General features: G+C 38.0%; 2 protein-coding genes and 1 long non-coding RNA gene across 5 annotated transcripts in view; 1 reads left to right on the forward strand and 2 right to left on the reverse strand.

The window, feature by feature from the left end:
* Window positions 1–21403, reverse strand: part of LOC149034742 (uncharacterized) — a 367942-nt gene that overhangs the window by 274035 nt on the left and 72504 nt on the right. The gene's annotated exons all lie outside the window — the stretch shown is intronic.
* LOC149034760 (uncharacterized) overlaps window positions 1–21403 on the reverse strand; it is a 95990-nt gene that overhangs the window by 14020 nt on the left and 60567 nt on the right. Inside the window, exons 2-4 of the mRNA XM_089194450.1 lie at window positions 7645–7798; window positions 6469–6630; window positions 6130–6207 (exon numbers count right to left, since the gene is read on the reverse strand). Coding sequence (XP_089050576.1) covers window positions 6130–6207; window positions 6469–6630; window positions 7645–7741 — 337 coding nt within the window. The 5' untranslated portion in view covers window positions 7742–7798. The remainder of the gene's footprint in view (window positions 1–6129; window positions 6208–6468; window positions 6631–7644; window positions 7799–21403) is intronic.
* The window catches only part of LOC149034761 (uncharacterized), a 73457-nt gene continuing 69404 nt past the window's right edge, over window positions 17351–21403 (forward strand). Inside the window, exon 1 of the transcript XR_016183068.1 lies at window positions 17351–17605. The gene's annotated coding sequence lies outside the window, so the exon portion shown is untranslated. The remainder of the gene's footprint in view (window positions 17606–21403) is intronic.

Genomic DNA, 21403 nt, shown 5'->3' on the forward strand with positions numbered 1-21403 from the left:
AGAAGCATACTTTACTGTAGCTCAATTCTAAGAAAAGAACCTGAAACCATTGAAATCATTACAGACCAGAAGAAAAAAAAAAGACAAAACAATACAAAAAAACTAAACGGTAAAGAATAAACAGGCCCTATTAGGTTTCAGTTAGATTTATTTAGCTTTACAGACAACTGAAACTTCTAAGAACACTTAAATTAGGATCAATAACTCCCAAAAAACACTAAGAGTTAGGTAAGTCCTGATCCTTCTTTTTAAAATAGCTAGATAGTGACTTAAGAGCGTGTCCACGAGAGCACCGGGCAGTCGTGCTACATGCCATCTCACCGATTTCAATGAAACTTTGCCAGTTTAAAGGGTCTACCCCTAAACTCAAAAAGACAAACTGGTTTCTGTTTTAGTTTTTTCCGGGGGGAGATAGACCACCCCCCGGTTTTTCTTGGTTTTCACCAAGGAAATCGCTTCAAATAGGTAAATTGTATGAAGCTCTCACTGCGATGGTATTTAACCGATTACTTTGAGGATTTGCACACATATTTTTACATCCTTAGTTAATTGCCGCCGCGAGTATCAGTCAGTTTGATTAACGGCTTGTCAATCAACAGAGGCAAATATACGACTGTGTTTTTAGACTTTTCATTCATCCAAATATTTGACAACTTTGAGGTCAAATATCTCCCGTTGCCAGAGAGCTACAACACTAATCTTAATTACCCTTTATAACCCATCATTTCATCTCTGAAAGTCATCAAAAAAATCTTTGGGCACTACCGTATATTTGTCTTGGATACCTTTTAAAATATACGACTGTGACAAGTTTCTCTCAACTACACCTGTCACGCACTTTTTGCTCTAGGCGGTCACTTGACGAAATAAACCAACATTTTTTAGCTCTTTATACAAGATGATTGATCAAGAAAGGTGAAAAATGTGAAAAACTTTCGAGATTTTTTGTAGGAATGGAAAATCTCACGTTTAGAGAGATGCATGTTGATGAAAAATCAATAGGAAAATCGTTGCGTTTCTTTCTTCAGTCGTTTATTACTTTGAAGATTTGCTAAATTCAGGACATAGGGCTCTTCTACAGAACAATTCATTCACTAGTCTATACTTTGATCATCTATTATCATTATCGCACAGTTTACAATAAGGAAACTGTAACAGGAAAGGAGATTTTAAAGTCACATGTCGCCTGCTTGTTGACGCACAAGTTCCCGAGTGTAACAACTTCGGCTTTTCCTTACCGCGAATGACGGGAAACTCTGCCCCCCCCCCCCCCCCCTTATTTGTTAGGAAATATCAATAGCCCCATAAATTCATTAACTACGCCATGTTTCCAGAAAATAAGACTGGAAAATGTTTTTTCCACTTTCCACCATCAAGAAATTCCACGTATAGGGATAGTATTTGTAGGGTTACTGCGTGAACTTTCATGAGAAGTAAAAATTGTTCATCTTTTTTTTTTCAAGAGGGAAATTCTAGGAGGTTCCTAATCCTTCTGTTATCTTATTTTCCTGTTTTTTGACTGCAAATATCATCTGCATTTGCTATTATTTTCGCTGACTGTCATGGCCTTTCCTGCGTGCACGTGCGAGCTAGTTCATATACAGGACTCTTTCGAGTTTCTCTGGGTGGTGTCGGGCTTAGGTGTGTAGGTCTGGCTCGAAAGATATCCTCACGCTGCAACACGTTTTTTCTTCACTTGGATTTTCACTCTCTTGCTTGCATTATCACACATTTATGTTTTTTTATTCCTTCAGCGCGTTCCCTCAGATTTGGAAGTAGGCCATGAAAAGTCAATATTGACCAGAACTGAAATCCTTTTTTATCACTATTTGTTTCAGAGAACCCCCGTCATTTTTAACTTTATTTCTCAAGAAAATGTGTTTTTATTTGCTATTTATTTCCATTAGAACATGAAACTAGGTCCTGATAAGTTTTTTTGTCTCGTGACTCCCAAAAACTGTGTTTGCGACAACATCAATTGAGAAATCAAAGGCAATGACGCCTGAGAAATTCGCTTGTAGCCTTCTACCTGCAGAAGGCAACTCCATATAATTAAACGTTCTAAGACTTATGTAAACTAGAGACATTGCGTGATGTTGAAGGGTGAAATATTTACACTAAATCTGTGACCCTCAAACGGATCACGTACTCGTACATGTAACGTCCGGAAAATGTCATGCATGTATAACATCGTACGCGCACCTGGCGAATTCTATCCACTGGCTTCAATAGCAAAGAGACAACTTATTTACTACTTGTATATGAGCAAGCTTGTCTACCCTACTTGAAAAAATCCTTGATAAAGTCTACTATTGTCAGACGAAATGCGTGGAAGATAAATACAAGTTTTTACTTTCTCAGTTCGTGCAGTGATGCTTACTAGTTTGTTCCATCAAAAACGCTTTTAATGTGAAGTCACGTCGACCTCGACAGAAAAATTAAGCTCACCCTGTCATAATCAATGGTTTGATACCGTAAGTACCAATTTAGGTACATCATTGGGCTTTGATCACAATGATAAAAAAAAATGTGCGTTTCCTCACGCTCGCCACGTTTATTCTTTGGAAAATTATTTTACTGGAGGGCGGTGTCGCTTACCTTGGCGCGTCTTGACTCTGGCCGATGAAAATTATCGAGGTGAACTCCATGAAATTCTAGTCAAATGTTTTAAAAACTTTGTCTACCCTTGATTTGCACACAGAAAATAAAGGCAAATTCTGAACGGTATTTCAAAACATTTTATTCATTAGTCATGAACTGTTTTATAGGAGCCCGAGGAAAAAGCAAAATTGAAACAACCGGCGTATCGGTCAAATGAATCCCAATTTTTTCAACAAGGAGTTGGTAAGTTCATTTTTCCTGGTAAATTTAAGTGGGGGTCATTTTTTTGTGACAGCCGATCAAAGATAGACATCTCTGAAACGTCTCTGAAACTCTTTTTAAAAAGAGTTTACACTTCCGGTAATATTTTCCTCCTTCTCGCAACAGCGCAACAGACATTCTAGCGCGTATTGGCTTATTTGGAGATTACGAAGGCCGCGATTTCACGATGTACCTCAAATATCGTGCACAACTTGGTGTAAGATTCAGACCTTCGGGTTCGTAAATGCCAGTATCCTCCTCATAAAAATCGGAGACATAAAGTGAGAGAGAGATGAATCTGCAGATGGCAGAAAAAATCAAAGCTGGTGGCGAGTCTTCCTGGTGGCGGCAAGGTGACTGTAAACCTAAATAGAACGCGTACTGTAGCTGCTATCTTAGAGTCGGCAATGAATAAGGAAGAAGGGCAAGAAGAGCGCTTATCTGAACATCAGTTTTCCTAACTGGTGATTTGTGACTGAGATGAACTTTATATCATATGATTGCTAGGGATACACAGGTACTGTAGAGGCGCTCACATAGATAGAGGTGGGCGATCCTCCCTCTGACTTAGGAACTGCGACAAGTTTATAGTGCAGACCAACTGGCACGGTTTGAAGCACCTCAGGGTCTCACTAGGCTCATCACATTAGAAACCTTCAGCAAACTAATCGTGGAAGCGGGTGGTTATCAGCAACGTGCACAGATTTCTGAACGCAGGTCATCGCGAGGACTATATCCAATCCGTCATAGACGGAACAAGAAAGCGAGATATTCTTGCTAAAAGAAGGATGTATCAAGACGTTTCAGTCATTGGCTGCTATCCAAATGTACCCTGACAAAGACAAACGCAGTGAAGCCGACAAAAAAATTCCGCCTAGGATAAGATCAAGAGGAAATGTACTAAGACCGGCTTGCCATTCTATAGGGATGGCTACGTTCAAGAAAGGACCTCAGGTAAAATTCTGACGAACGATCCCTAACTAGCCAAGTGGACTTTGGATGGACTCTTTGTAAAACGCAAAAAACAGCCACCTTTTCTCAGAAAGCAGAGAATTATCTCCTAGACGTGTGCTGGACAAGGGAGGAAGCTAGTAAGGCAACCGCCTCTAATGTGACTTCCCAAATATCGAGTTTAAGAAACGACACCAGCCAGAAATGTTGTCTAAGACTAACCGGTTGATACAGCTGCAAATCACTCGATACTTCAGCCGGTTATCCGCCGTAACAAAAATGTTTTATCGATGAGGTACCCCTCTGTAAACATGAATGAGGACGGAGAGGCTGATGCCAATGATCTAGCTTCAGAATTCGAAACTGACCGAACAAGGCAGAAGATAAGGAGGGACCTTACAAAATTTAGACGAAGACTGCAGGAGAGGGTACAGCTGCTATTAAGCTAAAAAAAAAAAAGACATTTGCATCTCACTTTTCTTTCATATTTATTGTCTTTGCTCACGAAAACAACTGGCAATGTCTCAGGATTTCATCAAAGGAGATTTGCAGGAAGCCTACTCGTCAAATTACTGCTGGATCATTCTTATTTTAAAATTTTACAAGTCACGCAATTAAACCCGGCAACACTCGATCTAGAGAAATGTGGATTTATATGTAGTAAAAGAATTCTTGAAAAAAATATGCGGATATTTTACAATCGAAGCAGGCAAATAATCATAGAGATCTGTAGATTATTCTGAAATTGTTATCTAGCAGACAGCATGAACAACGCGCTTGAATAATTCCCACAGAGAGTCTTCGGGTCACACAACAGATGTTAGCTTAGCGGAGTTCTGCATGGAAATGTTCGATGGCGGTAAGTGACAACGACAACACTATTTGAATTTTATTTTCAGGATAGAAGCACAGTTTTAAGTCCGATAGAACAATTTATATTTGCTTTCGAGCGAGAGCGCAGAATTTCTCGTCTGTGAAAGCCGAAGTTGTATCACACTGGAACATGTAGTAATATCAGCCAACACGCAGCATGTGACTTCAAAATCTCCTAAAATGAGCAATGATGATGATAAACAATCAAATTATAGACTAATGAATGTTTTGTGCCGTACAAAAGCCATATCTACTCATTTAAGCAAATCTTCAAAGTAATAAACGATTGAAGAAAGAAACGCTACGATTTTCCAATTGATTTTTCGTCTACATGCATCTCGAAAGTTTTTCTCGAAAGTTTTTTCACATTTTTCACCTTTCTTAATCAATCATCTTGTATAAAGAGCTAAAAAATGTAGGTTTATTTTGTCAAGTGACCGCCAAGAGCAAGAATTGCGTGACAGGTGTAGTTGAGAGAAACTTGTCACAGTTGCAGATTTTAAAAGGCATCCAAGACAAATGATTTTCAGAGATGAAATGATGGGTTATAAAGGGTAATTAAGATTAGTGTTGTAGCTTTCTGGCAACGGGAGATATTTGACCTCAAAGTTGTCAAATATTTGGATGAATCGAAAAGTCTAAAAACACAGTCGTATATTTGCCTCTGTTGATTGACAAGCCGTTAATCAAACTGATACTCGCAACAGACATTAACCAAGGATGTAAAAATATGTGTGCAAATCCTCAAAGTAATCGGTTGAATACCATCGTAGTGAGAGCTTCATACATTTTACCTATTTGAAGCGATTTTCTTGGTTTGCCTCTGTTGATTGACAAGCCGTTAATCAAACTGATACTCGCAACAGACATTAACCAAGGATGTAAAAATATGTGTGCAAATCCTCAAAGTAATCGGTTGAATACCATCGTAGTGAGAGCTTCATACATTTTACCTATTTGAAGCGATTTTCTTGGTGAAAACCAAGAAAAACCGTGGGGTGGTCTATCTCCCCCCGGAAAAAACCAAAACAGAAACCAGTCTGTCTTTTTTAGTTTTGGGGTAGACCCTTTAAACTGGTAAAGTTTCACTGAAATCGGTGAGATGGCATGTAGCACGACTGCCCGGTGCTCTCGTGGACACGCTCTTAACATATCTGACACCTGTGACTCATTGAACTTAAGGAACTAAAATATTCATGCTGAAATTTTGCTTTGCATTCTGCTTTGAGTTCTTCATCCCGTTCAAAATAATATTCTCATCATGATTAATGCAAAGTAATGGCGTAACAGTCAAGAGCTGCATTCAAATGTACATCAGGGTGGTCTCGACCTCTTAATTAAAGTCAATTGAGACAAGATTGATCTCCATTTAACCTCATTTAACTTTAGAGTGTTGAGTTCTTTTTTTATTACTATTATTATGGCACAGCTAACATATCTAACCTCTCACAATTGCCTTAAGGAAAGTTGGATTTAACTCAATGGCTGCTTCTGCATCCCTTAGTGAATCCTGGTGATTTCCTGTTATTGAAATAAATATCTCTGATTAGCCATACATGTTGCAAACCAAGTACCATTACTATAATTTTGGGAAAAACTTGTGATGCTCATTGATATCTGGGGTAAGAGGTTACTTCTTTGTATATTTGAGAGGCTAAGATAAGATGTAAATTTTTCCGGGCATGCATTCAAAATTATCACCTTTTTCAGAAAACTACTACTGACAACTCAATAGCTTCAAAATAGAAAAAAAAATGCACATTAAAGCTCTCATCATCTTACCAAGCTTAGAATGTGCAATAGCCCTGTTGTTGTGCAGTTTGGCCTTCAGTTCTTTGTCATTGCAGTTGATTTTAATTCCTTTGGTGTAAAAATGAATAGCATTGATGAAATCTCCTTTCTTGAAGGCCTCATTACCCTCATTCCTATAAACATCAGCTGTGGCTGCAAAGAAAAAATAAAATAATTCGAAAAAAAATTAAAAAATGGGTGTGAAAGTCTGTGGTCGTAGTTAATGATTATTCGTGTATAGTCAGAGCTGCCAAGATCTGGAGATTTCAAATCTGCAGATTTTCAATAGTTATGATGATGCTAATGATGCAGGTGACAACATGGGTAAGAATAATGATGAGAATTATAAGCATCCCTCAACTTGAGGCAAACCCCTGGAGATGAGAGATAATTTTTGGAGATAGGTTTCCTAAAATTCCTATTCCCTGAGCAAAATTAATAAAATGTTAAAATGCCCCACACAATCTCATGTAAAAGGCGAAATAATTAGCAATTTCACTTTCCACTAGTACTTTCCACTAGTTGATCAAGCTTTAAAAACTAATTGACCAAGCTTTAAAACCTAGACCTTGAAGCCTTATTTCTTCTGAGGCATTTGTTAGTGAAAGTGCACTATCTGCCTTAAACACCTCCATATTCAATGATAATTAACACTTGTACTCTACTGGAAATTAGATGTGACAGTTTTTATTCAAATTCCCTAACGCCAGTCAGGCAGGGTTAAACCCCCTCCCCCCCTCCCCACCCTCTTTGGCTTGGATGAAGATCAAATGCCTGTGGGTTGCTCGAGGAGAAAGGAGGGAATGTTGAAGGTTTCAAAGTGATTATGTTTCATTGAAATAGAAAGATGATGATGATGATGATGATGGTACCTATGATGCAAACTTACAATGGATGTTATATGATGATCAAATAAAGTCTTAACTTATTATAACTTTGTGTTATTGCTTTGAACTGTTAGAAAAGAAAATAACAAAGGTTTCTGTGTCATAGATCTTCTCAATGAACAGCATATTGTAATCATAGAAGAGAGTCATGACTGGCCAAATATCCTTTAAAGCGGTCATACTCTGTATATATCCTTTTCCACATCTGCTGGCATCCTTGAAACTGATCCACTAGAAATTGTTCTAACAATTACTGAAGCCGAAGTTGAACCTTGCTCACCTCGTAAAGTGTCCTCGTCAAAATCTGGTGCATTTTCTTTGTCAGGAAAGTCTTCATTTTCACATGGAACTTTAATTGAACTTCTTCCTGTAGCCATAGCAACCGTAAGAAGACTGATGCTTCTTAAAAAGTTGTTCTTTTAAGTCATCCTGGCCTGAAAAAAAGGTGATTGAAAATGGTTGTAAACATCAGCTCAACATATTACCCAGTGGCAAAATAAATATTTTTCGCTTCTGAGAATGGGAGGGATACATAGACACAAAACCAGAAGCCAGTTAAGAGCTAATGTCAACATGCATCAGACAAACAGCGGCAAGTCACCCAAATTCGTTTTCTCTCCTACTTTCATATTTTGTAGCCTAATATGTCCTTATAATTGTGGTGCAGTTTTTTTGTGAAAATATATTTTAATTTTTGAGAAATGATTTTTTTCGTTCGACCGCTCAAATATGCAAATTTTCACTCTGAATATTACCCGAATTGTGTGACCTCATGTAACGAATTTACTTGACCTCCGGTATTTCTGTCGGCATAATCCTTTGTTTTATCATCTTAACTTAAGCCCCTGACATTATTGAGGCTGGCAAAAAAATATTTATTTTTTGGTGAATATTTTTGTCCGAGATACTTTTTCTATGTCGAAAAGTAGCATAAAAAAGACAGTTTTAACAGTGACCGAAATGACAGAATTTACTGAGCTTCTAGCTTTTAAAACAAAGAGATGGTTATAAGGTTACTGTAAAAATTTTCTTGTGTAATTGTGTTGTTCTATCGTGAGACGAACTCAAAGTCCGACAAAATTTACTTGCTAGCGACAATGAAATATACATGGTGTGCCTACTTGTCGCCACCTTTTATTGACATATCGAGGCATAAATCACTACAATTTGTAAAAAAAATCTAACATAACACTCTTACCTAGTTTATTTATGATTTTATAAGACCAATAAGCTGTTTCGGTCATTATATTACGCTTGGGTATTTACGTTGTGTTTTCCCCTATCCCAGTTATGTGAGAAGCTAGTCACGCAATAATTGATACCAACACAAATGAATATTTACCCTGTATGAAGATTTTTGTTTATGTTGAATTGACAATATTACAATATGTTACTTTTGTGGTCACTAATCGTTGTTTCAGTGGCAGCGTAGCAGTTCAAAGCGGGCTGTTGCTTCAACGCTATTGAAATTTATAGTGTTCTGGCGGAAAAGCAAAGCATGATGCTCTGGGAATAAAAACTCTTAGGGGCCTTTTACACGATATCGAAATGAGTTTTGTTCAAGAAAGAGTTCATCCCGGTTGCCACATGATACCAGAGTAAAATTATTCGAAACGAGTTATTTCTGAATGAGTTTATTGAGGTTTTCATTCCAGAACGAAACACTTATTTTGGACGACCTTTTGTACCTGTATAAAGTAAACGAGGTACGACACTCATATCTGTATGGATCCTCTTTAGGAGCGATGAAAGCATAGAAAAGGGACGTAAATACTTGTTTTTACTACTTGTTTTTGTAATCTAAACTATCTTGCATGTAAACGCGGTATGAATTTCATTTCATTCCAGGATGAAACCAATTTTGGAATAATGTAAAAGGTACCTTAGGGACGGACCATTAGATTGTTGATGCGGGAGGGGGGGGGGGGGTTTGCCAATTGCTCGATTTGTTTTCTTCCATTGAGCCCTCGCTCGATTTTTTTCGGGGGTTATTGCCCAACACCCCAACACCCCCCCCCCCCCACCCGCCCCCATCCCGCATCAAAAATCTAATGGTCCGTCCCTAAGATGCTATCAGGTCCTACAACTTTTCTCAGGCCCTGAGCTTATAATCCTGGATTCCTCACATGAAACGACTAGGTACTACTCCTTCCCGGACATGATGACAGTCCACCCCATGGTTACCCCCCCCCCCCCCCCCTTTACCCTCCTGCCATTTCATCAGGTTCCCCTGACTAATTTCTGGTACCCATTTATACTCCTGGGTGGAGAGGGGTACTGTGAGAGTAAATTATTTTGCACAAAAACAAAACACATAACCTGGCCAGGTTACAAACGTAGATCTCTTGACCCTGACTCCACCTCACTAATCATAAGGCCACCATGTCTGCACAAGAGGAGAGAGTTTATGGTGAATCCTTTCTCATAAGAAACAACTTTTACAAAACCAAAGTAAAATTCTCTTATCTGGTTTTTAAATAGGGATTACTGGTCAAAACTTACAAATATGTAAGTTTTTTATTCAATTTCCTCCAGTTGAACCGACATCCATATTTGTGCAGCTGGCAGTTAGTTTAACTGGACACTTATGACAGGAAGAACAATGAAATATATAGAATTGATTTGTCTTTGATGCTACCTTTAATTATACTGATAATCATGACTGGTTGTTTTTCAAATATCATAAAATCCTTGCTGGCTGCCTTCACGTACAAAAAATTTCAAGAAATGTAGAGCAACAAGGATATCAATTGTTCTGGAATTCAAAATAGCCTGAGATGCATGTACAGTGCAGATCATTTTTTCGAAAGCCCATACTAACTTCTTACTAACCATTCGAGCTCGAGTCTTTACTTGGGAATATTGGCCCAAGGTTACGGCAGTATAGAAATGTCATAGTGCCAATATTTCCCAGTACAGCTCAAGAAAGCAAGGTAATGGTCATGCACCAATGTCACTCACACTAATCTAGTGTATTGTGAATTTTCGGACTTCCAAGTAAAAACATAGGCATGCGTAGCATGCAAGAATTATTTTTTTTGACCGGGTGGGATGAGATGGGACACTTTGTGTACCTAATGTTTTCATTTTTGTAACAGAAAAAGAGCATAACTTTATAAAAGATCGAAAATATTGCATTACTTCACCTTCAGAGTGAGAGAGAAAAAAGGTAATTTAGCTGAACTCACACAAGTATCTTGTGGTCTATTTTCTCTACTGTCTAAATACTTCCAAGCAAAAATAAAATGGATTGGTGCCACGCTTACTGTTTTCTCCTTCGCAGCAGTTGTTTGGTCTCGTCACACAACGCCATCTATTCCCCGACGGAGAGAGAGCGCGTAGCGTGATGAGACCAAATAATAGTTGCGAAAGAGACCACGCTTACTGCCGTTCCTCTAACAGAGAGAAAATCAAAATTATTCGTCTGCGGTTAGATGCCTGAAAAATATAATTCCATGTAATTTTACTGCGAAAAGCAAACTGAAACTCTGTTGTATCTCCAATAGACTCTAACCAAGGATATATTGCGATCTCGACCAAATGAAGATACATTTCACGAGAGAAAAGGATAATATTTGAGAGAGGGCTCCTTGATTGGTTGTTGCCTATCTGGACTTTGCCCACTTTGTGTGAAATACCTTATAAAATGCAGGTTGTTTACAAGGAATAAACACGCGATTTGATTAAGTCCAAGGTAGTTAAAAGCTGAATTTATTCGTAGAAAAAGTTAAAACGCGGGATAATTCCGTTAAAAGTTCACTATCAGTAGCATTTAGTGTAAATTTTTTTCCAGTGGGGTTGGATATTGCGGTTAGAATGCGTGATTAAATGCAAATTGTTTACAAGGAAATGACACGTAATAGAGCAAAGTCTAATTTGGCAAAATTAGCAAGAACTTTGAAGATCCTTGAAGATCCTGGCAAGAAAATGAAAGATCCTTGAAGATCTTAGCAAGAAAATGAAAGATCCTTGAAGATCTTAAGAAGAATTTTGAAGATCTTTAAAGGTTCTCATAAAGATCTTGTAGGAACTTTAAAGATCCTTCAAAGATTTTCACCAGGGATGTCACAACAAGGCGAAAAATATAGAAAAGGCTCGCCGCATCGGCAATTTTTTTTCGTTGTTTTGGTAGCCACTTTGGAAATTTGGCAAGGTATTTTATGGTAGGTAATTCAAATGTGATTTATTATAGTGTACACGCAAATACGCTTGTCATAAAATCAGCTGTCCATTGTTTGCAACTCTGCACAATTATCATGATAATATGCGAAACTTTGTTCGACGATTTCCGCTAGCTGACAAGTCTTTCCACTTGATACAATTTTACCCCGGGTTTGTATTTCCTGTTGTCTTTAGAAGCAATAACAATCTACACGATCTTTACTTCTTACCGATCGCGTCATGTTGTTTTTGAAACCTAACACCTTCGGGCATGCTCCGTAGAACTTTGAGTACACCACAGTCAGGAGGTATGGCACTAACGTAATGACTCGGATTAATACTAATGTTCTCTTTCTTTCATATTGGACTATTTCCTTCTGCCATTTCAAACTAAACTAACAGATAAATATTCGCCACCCAGAATGCCTTCAATGAAAATCACGAACGGGTAGCACGTTGTGCACTCATGATTTTATGTGGAACAAGCAAATGCAATTAGGCAATCTCATTTCAAATTTTCGTTAAATTTCCGACTCGAGTTATGACGAAAAAGAACGAGGAGCATGTGGTTCACTCGTTAATTTATGTAGGACAAAAAAAAGGGCAAAGAAGACGATCGATTATTCCAAAATCTATGTGCGAGCTGGATTTCAGCTTTTTTTCATTTTCTACAGGTGTGCTGATAAATATTCAGTTACGCTGTGTTCTTAATTTAACCTACATTTTTCAAAAGAAGTCAAATGATGTGTTAAAGAATTCGTATTTTGATTTGTCGCCTTAAATTTTTCTCTGACTGAAAATACCTGCCAAGTTTTGTATCATTTAATAAGCAAGGAGCGTTTTACATCTCCCCTCGAAACATGTGTTTGTGACAACTGCTTCCTCTTTCAATTTCTTTAATGCGAAAAGGATGTAACACGTAGACGGTAGTTTATAATCAAAATAAAAAGGAAAAAGGCTTCAGATTATCTCGTAACACTCAGTTTTCTCAGTTCTCACTAAATATTCTTCTAAGAAAATAGACTAAGCAGGGACACAGCACTTTAGATCGATAACATTTTCATAACTTGCTCTTGTCTGCGATCATATGGTCTAGTGTGTTGTTGCCGGCTCACTTTGCTGAAAGACCTATATGAAACCAGGACCCCACGCCTCATACCGGATTGTCTATATTTTACAATGTAATAAGTTTTTCTTTGTTAATACAAACTGGCAATGTTACTGATGGAACACTGCGAGTGGGTGAGACAAAAATCCACTTGGTCTAATTAATTATTTCAGAGCTTACCTTAAAACGACGTTTCGTCAGCGATGCAGCGTTGAATTCGTCCTTAAGAACCTGTTAAATTTGTAAAATTTTGCAAGACCGAAGATATTTTGATGAGTTCTTCAGAAGGTGACTTATAACACGAACGGTGTCGAGAGGGTACTCTTTTCCTAGTGATCTCACGACGTAGGAATATTTTGATTTTACTCCTCTGAAATTTAGCTCACGATAACTTGGAAGCAACGCTTCGAGCTGGGGATGGCAAACGTTAAAAATTTCTCGCTGCCACCAAAGATGTTTACTTGACCGCTACAGGATGCAAATGACTCACTTTTTGTTTCACGACCATACTGATATTTTTACCATTGCGTGACATTCTCAGGAAAACCAAAAGTTGATGATACATTGTGAACTTTCCCGAGGGAATGAGTCATGAATAGTGAATAATACACGGGCGCGCGTAGATGCGAATTTGGTTGGTGGAATACAATTCAAACACGTAAAAAATTAACTAATTTTCATGTGGTGCAATGATTGGGTATGTTCTAACGGACTCCGGACGTTGTTTTTATGGTACGTTATGGAACATGAGTTGTTAGGCATGTAACAGAAAAAGAGCATGACTTTCAGACGAACGAAAATATCGTGTTACTTCACCTTGAGGAAAAAAAAAACTTAACTTATCTGAACTCACACCACAGGCAGCCCAAGCTCCAGCTGTGAGATGATCATCTTGCGAAATAAGATTCAAGGTGATTTATTCTGATTTTCTTTATCTGGCGGTGACATACCTGAGTATTTTTAGGAGCTGTGCCGTATTTTGACTTCCCCCACAGGCTCGTCGAATTCAAACAAGGAGTGAAAATACTAGGGAATACTACACACCAATGAATAGTCTACTAGGTTATTTATGATCCAACTGCTTTTTTTCCGCCAAGTCTTTCTGCTCATTTCTCATAAGGCGGGAAAAGCAAAGTGGATACAGAAGCGCAGCGTGCGCAGCCTACCGGTCAAACAGATTTTTTTACAGAACAAAATAACCAACTGTACATATGTGGTATATATATTCGCGTTATTTGAACTCTGCCTTGTGCAGTTGGATTATAGAATCAAATTATCTCGTTGTACCCCTCACCGATGCAGCACCACAATTTCCTTAGAAACTAAACCCATTTATTCATACGTTGTTAATTACAATGCCTGCAGCTGTTGCGAGGCCAAAAGCAACCAAAATATACTTAATAGACTGCACTTGGAGTAGAAATCTCCCAAAAACTCAGCATACTTCGTATACATATACCTTAACATTAATAAAATACTTCTCGAGCGCTTCACATAACATTATTCTCTCACTTTCATACGATTTATAATTACTTTTATTATTTTGACATTTTTTATTATTTTATTACTTTTATTATTTTGACATGTTTCTATGTTACCCTAAACGCTTAACTTATGAGGTAAGTCTTAGAAACACAATCCACAAGCATTCCTCATGTTCGAAATGAGAGAAAAGGAGTAGCTCCTAGGACGAGAGTGGGCACCCTGTGATTTTTCTTTCCTTCCAAAGTAATGCGGTTGTAAAGGATGTTCCTATCGTCGTTGAAAAGCCTTTCCCAAAAGAAACTTATTCCCCAACTACGCTCCCTGACACAAATAAAACACAATTCGCTTTTCGGCACAGAGAGAAGTTTATTGAGAATACGAACGAAAAGTAAACAACAGCCAATGATGTGCTGAGTAAACCTCTCTGCCACCCTATGACATCACGTAAAATCACCGAGGGTGGGAGGGTAGGTGGGAAGAAAAACAAAACAGTACAATACAAAATATCTGGCGTTCGCTTGAGGTGAAAAATGACGTGAAATGAAACACAAAACTCCTGAAGCCTGATACTAGAGGGCGTGTGTTGCGTGTGAATTGGTTTAGGAAAACAAACGTCACGACTCACAGAAATAACAGCGTTGATTTTGTGTGCCCGAGGGATTAAGGCACTAGGTTCCAGGTTAAAGTCCTTTACCCTGCAACTTACTGGATTTGTTCTCGATTGCTCGAGCTCAACTCCTTGGCTGCACTTTGTCTATAGCCGATTGGTTTGCCTCCGGCCAATTGAGATTTTTAAACTCTACGTTTACCTGCATTGTTTATTGACAATTTGTGTCAGTGGACAAGAAGAGCCACCTCGTAGAATGTTTTACGGATCAGGTAAAATGAACCATGATATCCAAAGTGAAATACTTTCTAGAAACCTTTCCAGTTTCTGGAAGCTACGTACTCACTCCCAGCATCTGAAAATGGATGTTCATATCTGGTGCTCTATATATATTTCCATGCTTTTGATATCGACAATTTGTTGTGATATCAAAGCTTCAATCCAGTTTAGTCACTTTTTGTCTTTTCATTGCCTGTCCTTCAAACTCTGTAATGAACTTGGGGCCAAAATTTACTTAGTGGTCACTTCTTGTGGTCAAAGGTTTAATATCATCTCTTTTCTATCATTCAGGGGTCCGTTGAGCGAAGCTTACTTTTGGCGAGGAACGTTCGTTAATTTATAGCCAAGTGGTTTCATGCTACGTACGAAGCAGAACTTAGCATTCATATGTTTCTCTCATTTTCATTTGTTCGCAAGCAAACTAAGCATCAACGACAAAACAGCTTGCTTGAAGACTTGGTTTTCTTGCGGGAGGACGCGTTCTTTTCATTATTTCCTGGAAAGCTCCCGATCTTTCTCATTCTTCTATCCAGAACCCTTCATTTGCGAGAAGTCTGTGTTAAATTTTCGCGGTCGGTGGTCAGCGCATCGTGGTGGCCAAAGCAACCGACAGCCCTACACTGGTTTACCTGCAAAACGACGCACCTCTTTATTTTTCCTGACAAACTCCCGATCTTTCTCAGTCTCTTTTCTTGGACTTGTCCGTTGCTTTTGCAATCGCTTTGAGTAAATTAGAGCCTGAGGCAGTCAATGGGCGAACGTTTGTTAAAATCTGTCAATGTCCTCCTATACAGCAGTCTGCGCACTCGGTCAGTTTCCCACGCTTTCCTAAACCAGTGTAAAGGCGCCTGAAAACGAGGCAGAAGTTACGTTTACTTGCTAATCTGTTGATTGGTTTATTATCTCGTCTGTTACGTCATCACGACGCGCGAAAATTACAACCCGTCATTATAGCTTTCCGTTGGTTGGAGTTAGGCGCTTCATAAGTCATTCGGAGGAAAATTGAAGAAAGTGATGGAAGCAATCAAAGAGATGAGCCCTGTAAACGTGAGTACTATCCGTTGTTAATTTTTTTGTACTTAGGGTTGTTAAAATAAGATCCTAGCTATATTTCGTCGGACACATTCGGAATTTGTCGTGTGCCAGGCCTTTGGGCACCTGCATACATAAAGTTGAGTTGTCTTTAAATTAGAAGAAGAAGAAGAATTCATATGTGCTGGAAGAGGAAGCCAAGAGACAAAGCGTAGGGAATGAAGGACCAGGTGTAAACGCAAGGAAATTTGACACCAAGAATAAATAGCTGAATAATGGGAAAGGGTTAGCTAAAAGTAATATTAAAGCGAAAATAACATATAATAATATATAATAAATAAAATCAACATTTTGCACGGTGTTTGTAATGTTACTTTTGCGATCACTTAGCTTCTCATTGAAAAAATTATATGCATCACGCAAATATTTTCATTACTGTTTTTGGATTGGACTCATATCCCCAAAACTCAAGTGAAAAGTGACACCGTTTGAAATGAACACGGAGCATGGAAAAAAAATGGAGCTGGGGACCAAAGAAACTCCAAAGGGCGGGCACCAAAGCAAGCGCAAGGAAATCCTATTCTTACTTATTGACAGCTAAAGCCAACTAATAAACATAAACGTCTGCGAAATCAAGATGCGCAGGTCCTAGATAATCAAAATGCGTCTTTTATACGAACAAAACAACAACACAACCATGGCAACAACAACAACAAATACAACAGTCTTAGAGATCGACGGAATAGCACCGCTCCGGATGGCCTTGTTAGTAGTCCAAAATGGCGCATGGTCAGAACAAATCTGACTAGGTTTCGATCTTTCAGCGTATTGTGTGGTTAAGAACAATGAGAATTCGGAAAGATTTTGTCGCGGCAAGTGGATCTTTTCACGCGTGAAATGAGAATAAAATGCGCGCGCTTCATTCATGAGCAGAGTTGTCAAAAATCTCGGGCTGCAAGTGGAAAGGATACCAGGTAAGTGTAGACAAGGGATAGGCAGAAAACGAACTATTTTCAAGACAACATAGCACTATGGAAAACATTGCAAGATGGAATATCTGAACAAGAAGGTTTTTTCCTACTCGTGCTATAGTGCGGTATTTTTGCGCGCGCTTACAGGCTGAAGACTTATTTACTAGCGAAGTTTCGTTTATACTGAATTGCTAATCTCATTCGTCATTATTTTTGTTTGAACTAACTTTTTCAACATTTGGGGATGATCGCCACCCTTTGCTTAAAAGGAATCTTCTCAAGAAATGTGTCAGGGCACAGCGTGGATCCTGGTTACGAGTCAAAACACTGTCTTTATAGGGGAGGGGCAGGGAATGAATTTAAGGCTAAAACATGGCGAACTTTTCTAACGAATCCCAATCGATCGTCTGGCAGACGTTATGAAAGGAGAGTATTAGAGAGTATTGGACAAAGTATCTCTGTCCAAAAACGTGAAGGAGAACTCTAAGTGATCGATAGAGAGGAAAGCAATCTTCAGCTGCTCGTTCATTTTCTTCAAACGTTCACTTTAGTATGGCGGCCGTTTCTTTGTCGAATTGCTGGACACTAAATTTATATGGTGAGGGTCTCATTGTCATAGAAATGCGATAATCTACCTTTTCAAGAAAGAGCGCAATTGGATTATTTTACATATTGCAATGGCGCACTTTTTAGCTTATTTTCAACATTTCCCAATTGGAAACTAACTAACCTTGTCTAAAGTGCACTAGATTCTCCCTAGTTTTAAACCCTGTTTATCAAATCTCTTTGAGTCCACTATGCATAAACCTATAAGGATTTACCAGCTTTTGGTTTACCAGTCTGTATATTGTGACAGAACTCTAAAGAATTAAGATTTAGTGTGAATATCATACATGAACTACTTGAACCTCTAAAGGAATCAAGACCAGGGTAATAGTTTCTACTTTACTTTTCTTAAGTGACTTTTCTCCTTTTTAATATGTAAAAAACATTTTATTTTTTTTCATTTTAAACTTGACGCATTAGCTGCCTTAAAGCTAGGAGCCTATTAAGTACCAGGTTCTTGAGTTTAAATATAGAATTTAATGTATGCACTAGCTGGCTTCAAATGGGGTTTCAAATAAGTGTAGTGCATGCTGTGCTTCAGGAACAATTTGTATCAAAAGAATCAATCATAACATGCAAATGCCTTTTTTAATTAATCATTGTCATTAATATTATAACAGCAACTAGGAAGTTTATTAATACTTTTCTCTTTCACAGTTTTTCAGCTAAGAAATAATTATAATGATTTATTACTTACAGAATGCTACTCCCAGTTCTAGGGAGCCAATGAAAATCAAGGAACAGCAGCTTGACCTTTACATTGAGAGAATAATAGAAGCAGCTGCATCAAGCTTGGGGGATGTTGTTGTAAGGGTATCAAGTAGCACTAAACAGTCAGAGAGAGATTTTGGTAATAGTAGTGCATCATCTTGAAATGTGTGTGGAAACTTGACATCATCCTATATTGAAGTGACACCAAGTGAGTTAGTCTTACTGCAGTCTGTGAGCCTGAGGGAGGAACTCCAGTCCATGCCCCCAGTCAAGAAGGTAATTACTGCTGTTTCATGAGTATGCTCTAGTGCAATAAGTTCAGTCATGGCTGCCGTTAGCCTTTTGTAACCCAGGTGGACTATTATCCCAATCTGTACTTACTTAGGATAGTTAACTTTTTGTCTTACTGCAGTCTTTGAGCCTGGAGGAGGAACTCCAATTCCAGCTCAGAAATATGAGGCCTCCCCAGCAATCGCGCCCAGGTTGAAAACCTTGGTAAGATCTGGACAAGATCTTGGTGAAATCATGGCAAGATCTTTGGTAAGATCATGTAAGATCTTGGACAAGATCCTGCAAGAAGCTGCAGGATCTTGCTAAGATCTTGACAAGATCTTTCAATGATCTTGGAAAGATATTTTTAAGATCTTGCTAAGATCTTGACAAGATCTTTTAATGATCTTGTCAAGATCTTGGTTATGATCTGATCAAAATTTTTGTAAAATCATGCAGGATCATGGTAAGATCTTAACAAGATCTTACAACCCTTGCGAAATGGCTTTTGGAATTCCTAGGAATTCCTAGGATTTTCCTTGGAATTCCTAGGAATAAAGGTGTGAATTTTCATGGTAAATTCGGACTGGGAATTCCTAGGAATTCCCAACCATAACAACTCTGGTTCTAAAAACCTAGAAATTCCTAGAAATTCCCAAAAATTCTCAGAAATTCCCAGAAATTCCAAGTTTGTAGCCAACAGGACTTGGAATTCCAACTCAGAGAACCGATGACTTTCCCTGAAAAGCTGTAAATCTAAAAAATTCCTAGGAATTTCTGGGAATTTTTGGGAATTTTTAGGAATGTTTAAGAATTACTGGGAATTTTAAGCAAAAATTTGAGGCTAATGATATAAAATAAATACTTTAAATTAAAAAAACCCAGCTAAAATTCAAATATTCAATGAAATTTATTTAGAAGCTTAATTAAGGCTTACATGTAAGATATTTTTGATTAATTACTAACATCAATGTGTGGTAATATTAGGATGGAATTTGATTTATTTTTCTTTTCTTGAAAACTTCATACAGATTAATCCTCAATTACAGCTATTCATATAAAATAGTTCTAATCAATCATTAAATTTGGTTTGACACAAATTGTGAATAAAATCTGTTGATTCTCTTCCATAAAATACAATTTATCTTAAGTTATATTTATATAGTTATATTCTTGGGAGTGAAGGGGCTAATTACAGACAAATAAAATTGATTTTTTGATTAAAATCTTGTTGTAACTGTAACAATAAATTAGAATGAAGTTATCCTAAACTGCAAACTTAGCTGCTGTTTGTACTGTTTGTATTTTTTTCCTGGGCTCACAATGAGTTGGCCTTGAATGAGGTTGTCAACAAGAACCTTGACCATTTTGTATCTGGATTCCTTGACATCTGAATTTGAAAAAAAATAATATATTAAAATATGTATGTTTAAAGCTCAGACCAGGCTTTTAAGATGGCTATGAGGAAAAGGGTATTCATTAGATTCTCAAATTGAGAAATCTCTGTTATATTGAGTGACTTTCATATTGGAGTTAGTACATCTCTCTCATGGATTTTACTAAAAAAGGGCTGAATACATTATTTTGTTTTTACCAAGGAGGGCTTCTTTATGTACTAAGGTTTGTTATGAATCTTGAATGTTCCCAAACGTGACTAGAGGAATCTTGAAACCTTACTGATAGGTTTATTTCATTGTAAAGCATAAGCTTAAGAAACTGCGGCATGCAAGTGACCGATTCGATTCTCAGAATTTTTCTAGTTTCAGTTGCGCCGAGCGTTATGTAAGCTTAGTTCAACCCGCTACATCTATTCTTTTATAAGATTTTGATCACGTAACGAATATCGCAATTTTTACTCACCACAAACTTTCAAAATCGTAGCTTTACAGATGGCCACTCGACCCTTGTTTGTACCAGTCCATATGTCAACTGCTGTCCCTTCTTTTAACTCCACGGCGCCAACGACTTTCTTCTCTTTTACAACACTCACGCTATTCTCGTTTTCCCATTGAACCACAATAAAAGCTATCTTTAGAAATGTTATATTAAGCAAAACAGTTGAGAAAAGCGATCAACCGATGAAAAGTACATTCAAAGATGAGCGCCAAATGGAGTCTTCTTTGTTTCCGATCACGGGCATGATCACGTGGATCTTTTAGGACTTGTCATTGGCTAGCAAAGTGAATCCGCTGGCTTGCCGATTGCAGTGTTAAGAGAAGCGCCCAACTTTATTCTGACTTCTCCTCCGACCAGTTCTCTGCTTCTAGAAGATGGATAGCTTGGTGATATAAATAAAGATGTGAGCTTACTCTATGTAGAAATAATCGACAAGAATCGATCGTATTACAAATGCACGATTTGTGGCCGAAAGTTGTCGAGGAAACAAAGACTCGAAACTCACTTGAGTGGTGTTAATGGCAAAGGTGCGAAATAACACAAGCCAATCACAGTTTTGAATGCGACTACAAATCGTCTTTTACCCTCATATTTATAAAAGAAGGATACCACATTCGGAAGTATAAGAGATACACAGATGATCCCTGAGTGTACCAGTACCTAAATCTACACAGCTTGACCGTAGCAAGCGTTAAGCAACACATTCCAACACCGCCATCTCGATTCCTCAGTCAGTCGTTTCCACTGAACTTAAAGCAGTATTGACAACAGAGTAGAGTGCGTCTTACAAAGGAGAAACATTTGTACAAGAGACAGGAGTAGCTATATGCGATTACAGAGGTGCGTTGGAACTCTGGTCCACAAATAGTTATGCACTGCCCGAAGTATAAAACAATTTTGTTGATAGCTGACA

This window comes from Pocillopora damicornis, chromosome 14 (genome assembly GCF_964200805.1).
Source record: "Pocillopora damicornis chromosome 14, jaPocDami1.2, whole genome shotgun sequence".
Classification (NCBI taxonomy): domain Eukaryota; kingdom Metazoa; phylum Cnidaria; class Anthozoa; order Scleractinia; family Pocilloporidae; genus Pocillopora; species Pocillopora damicornis.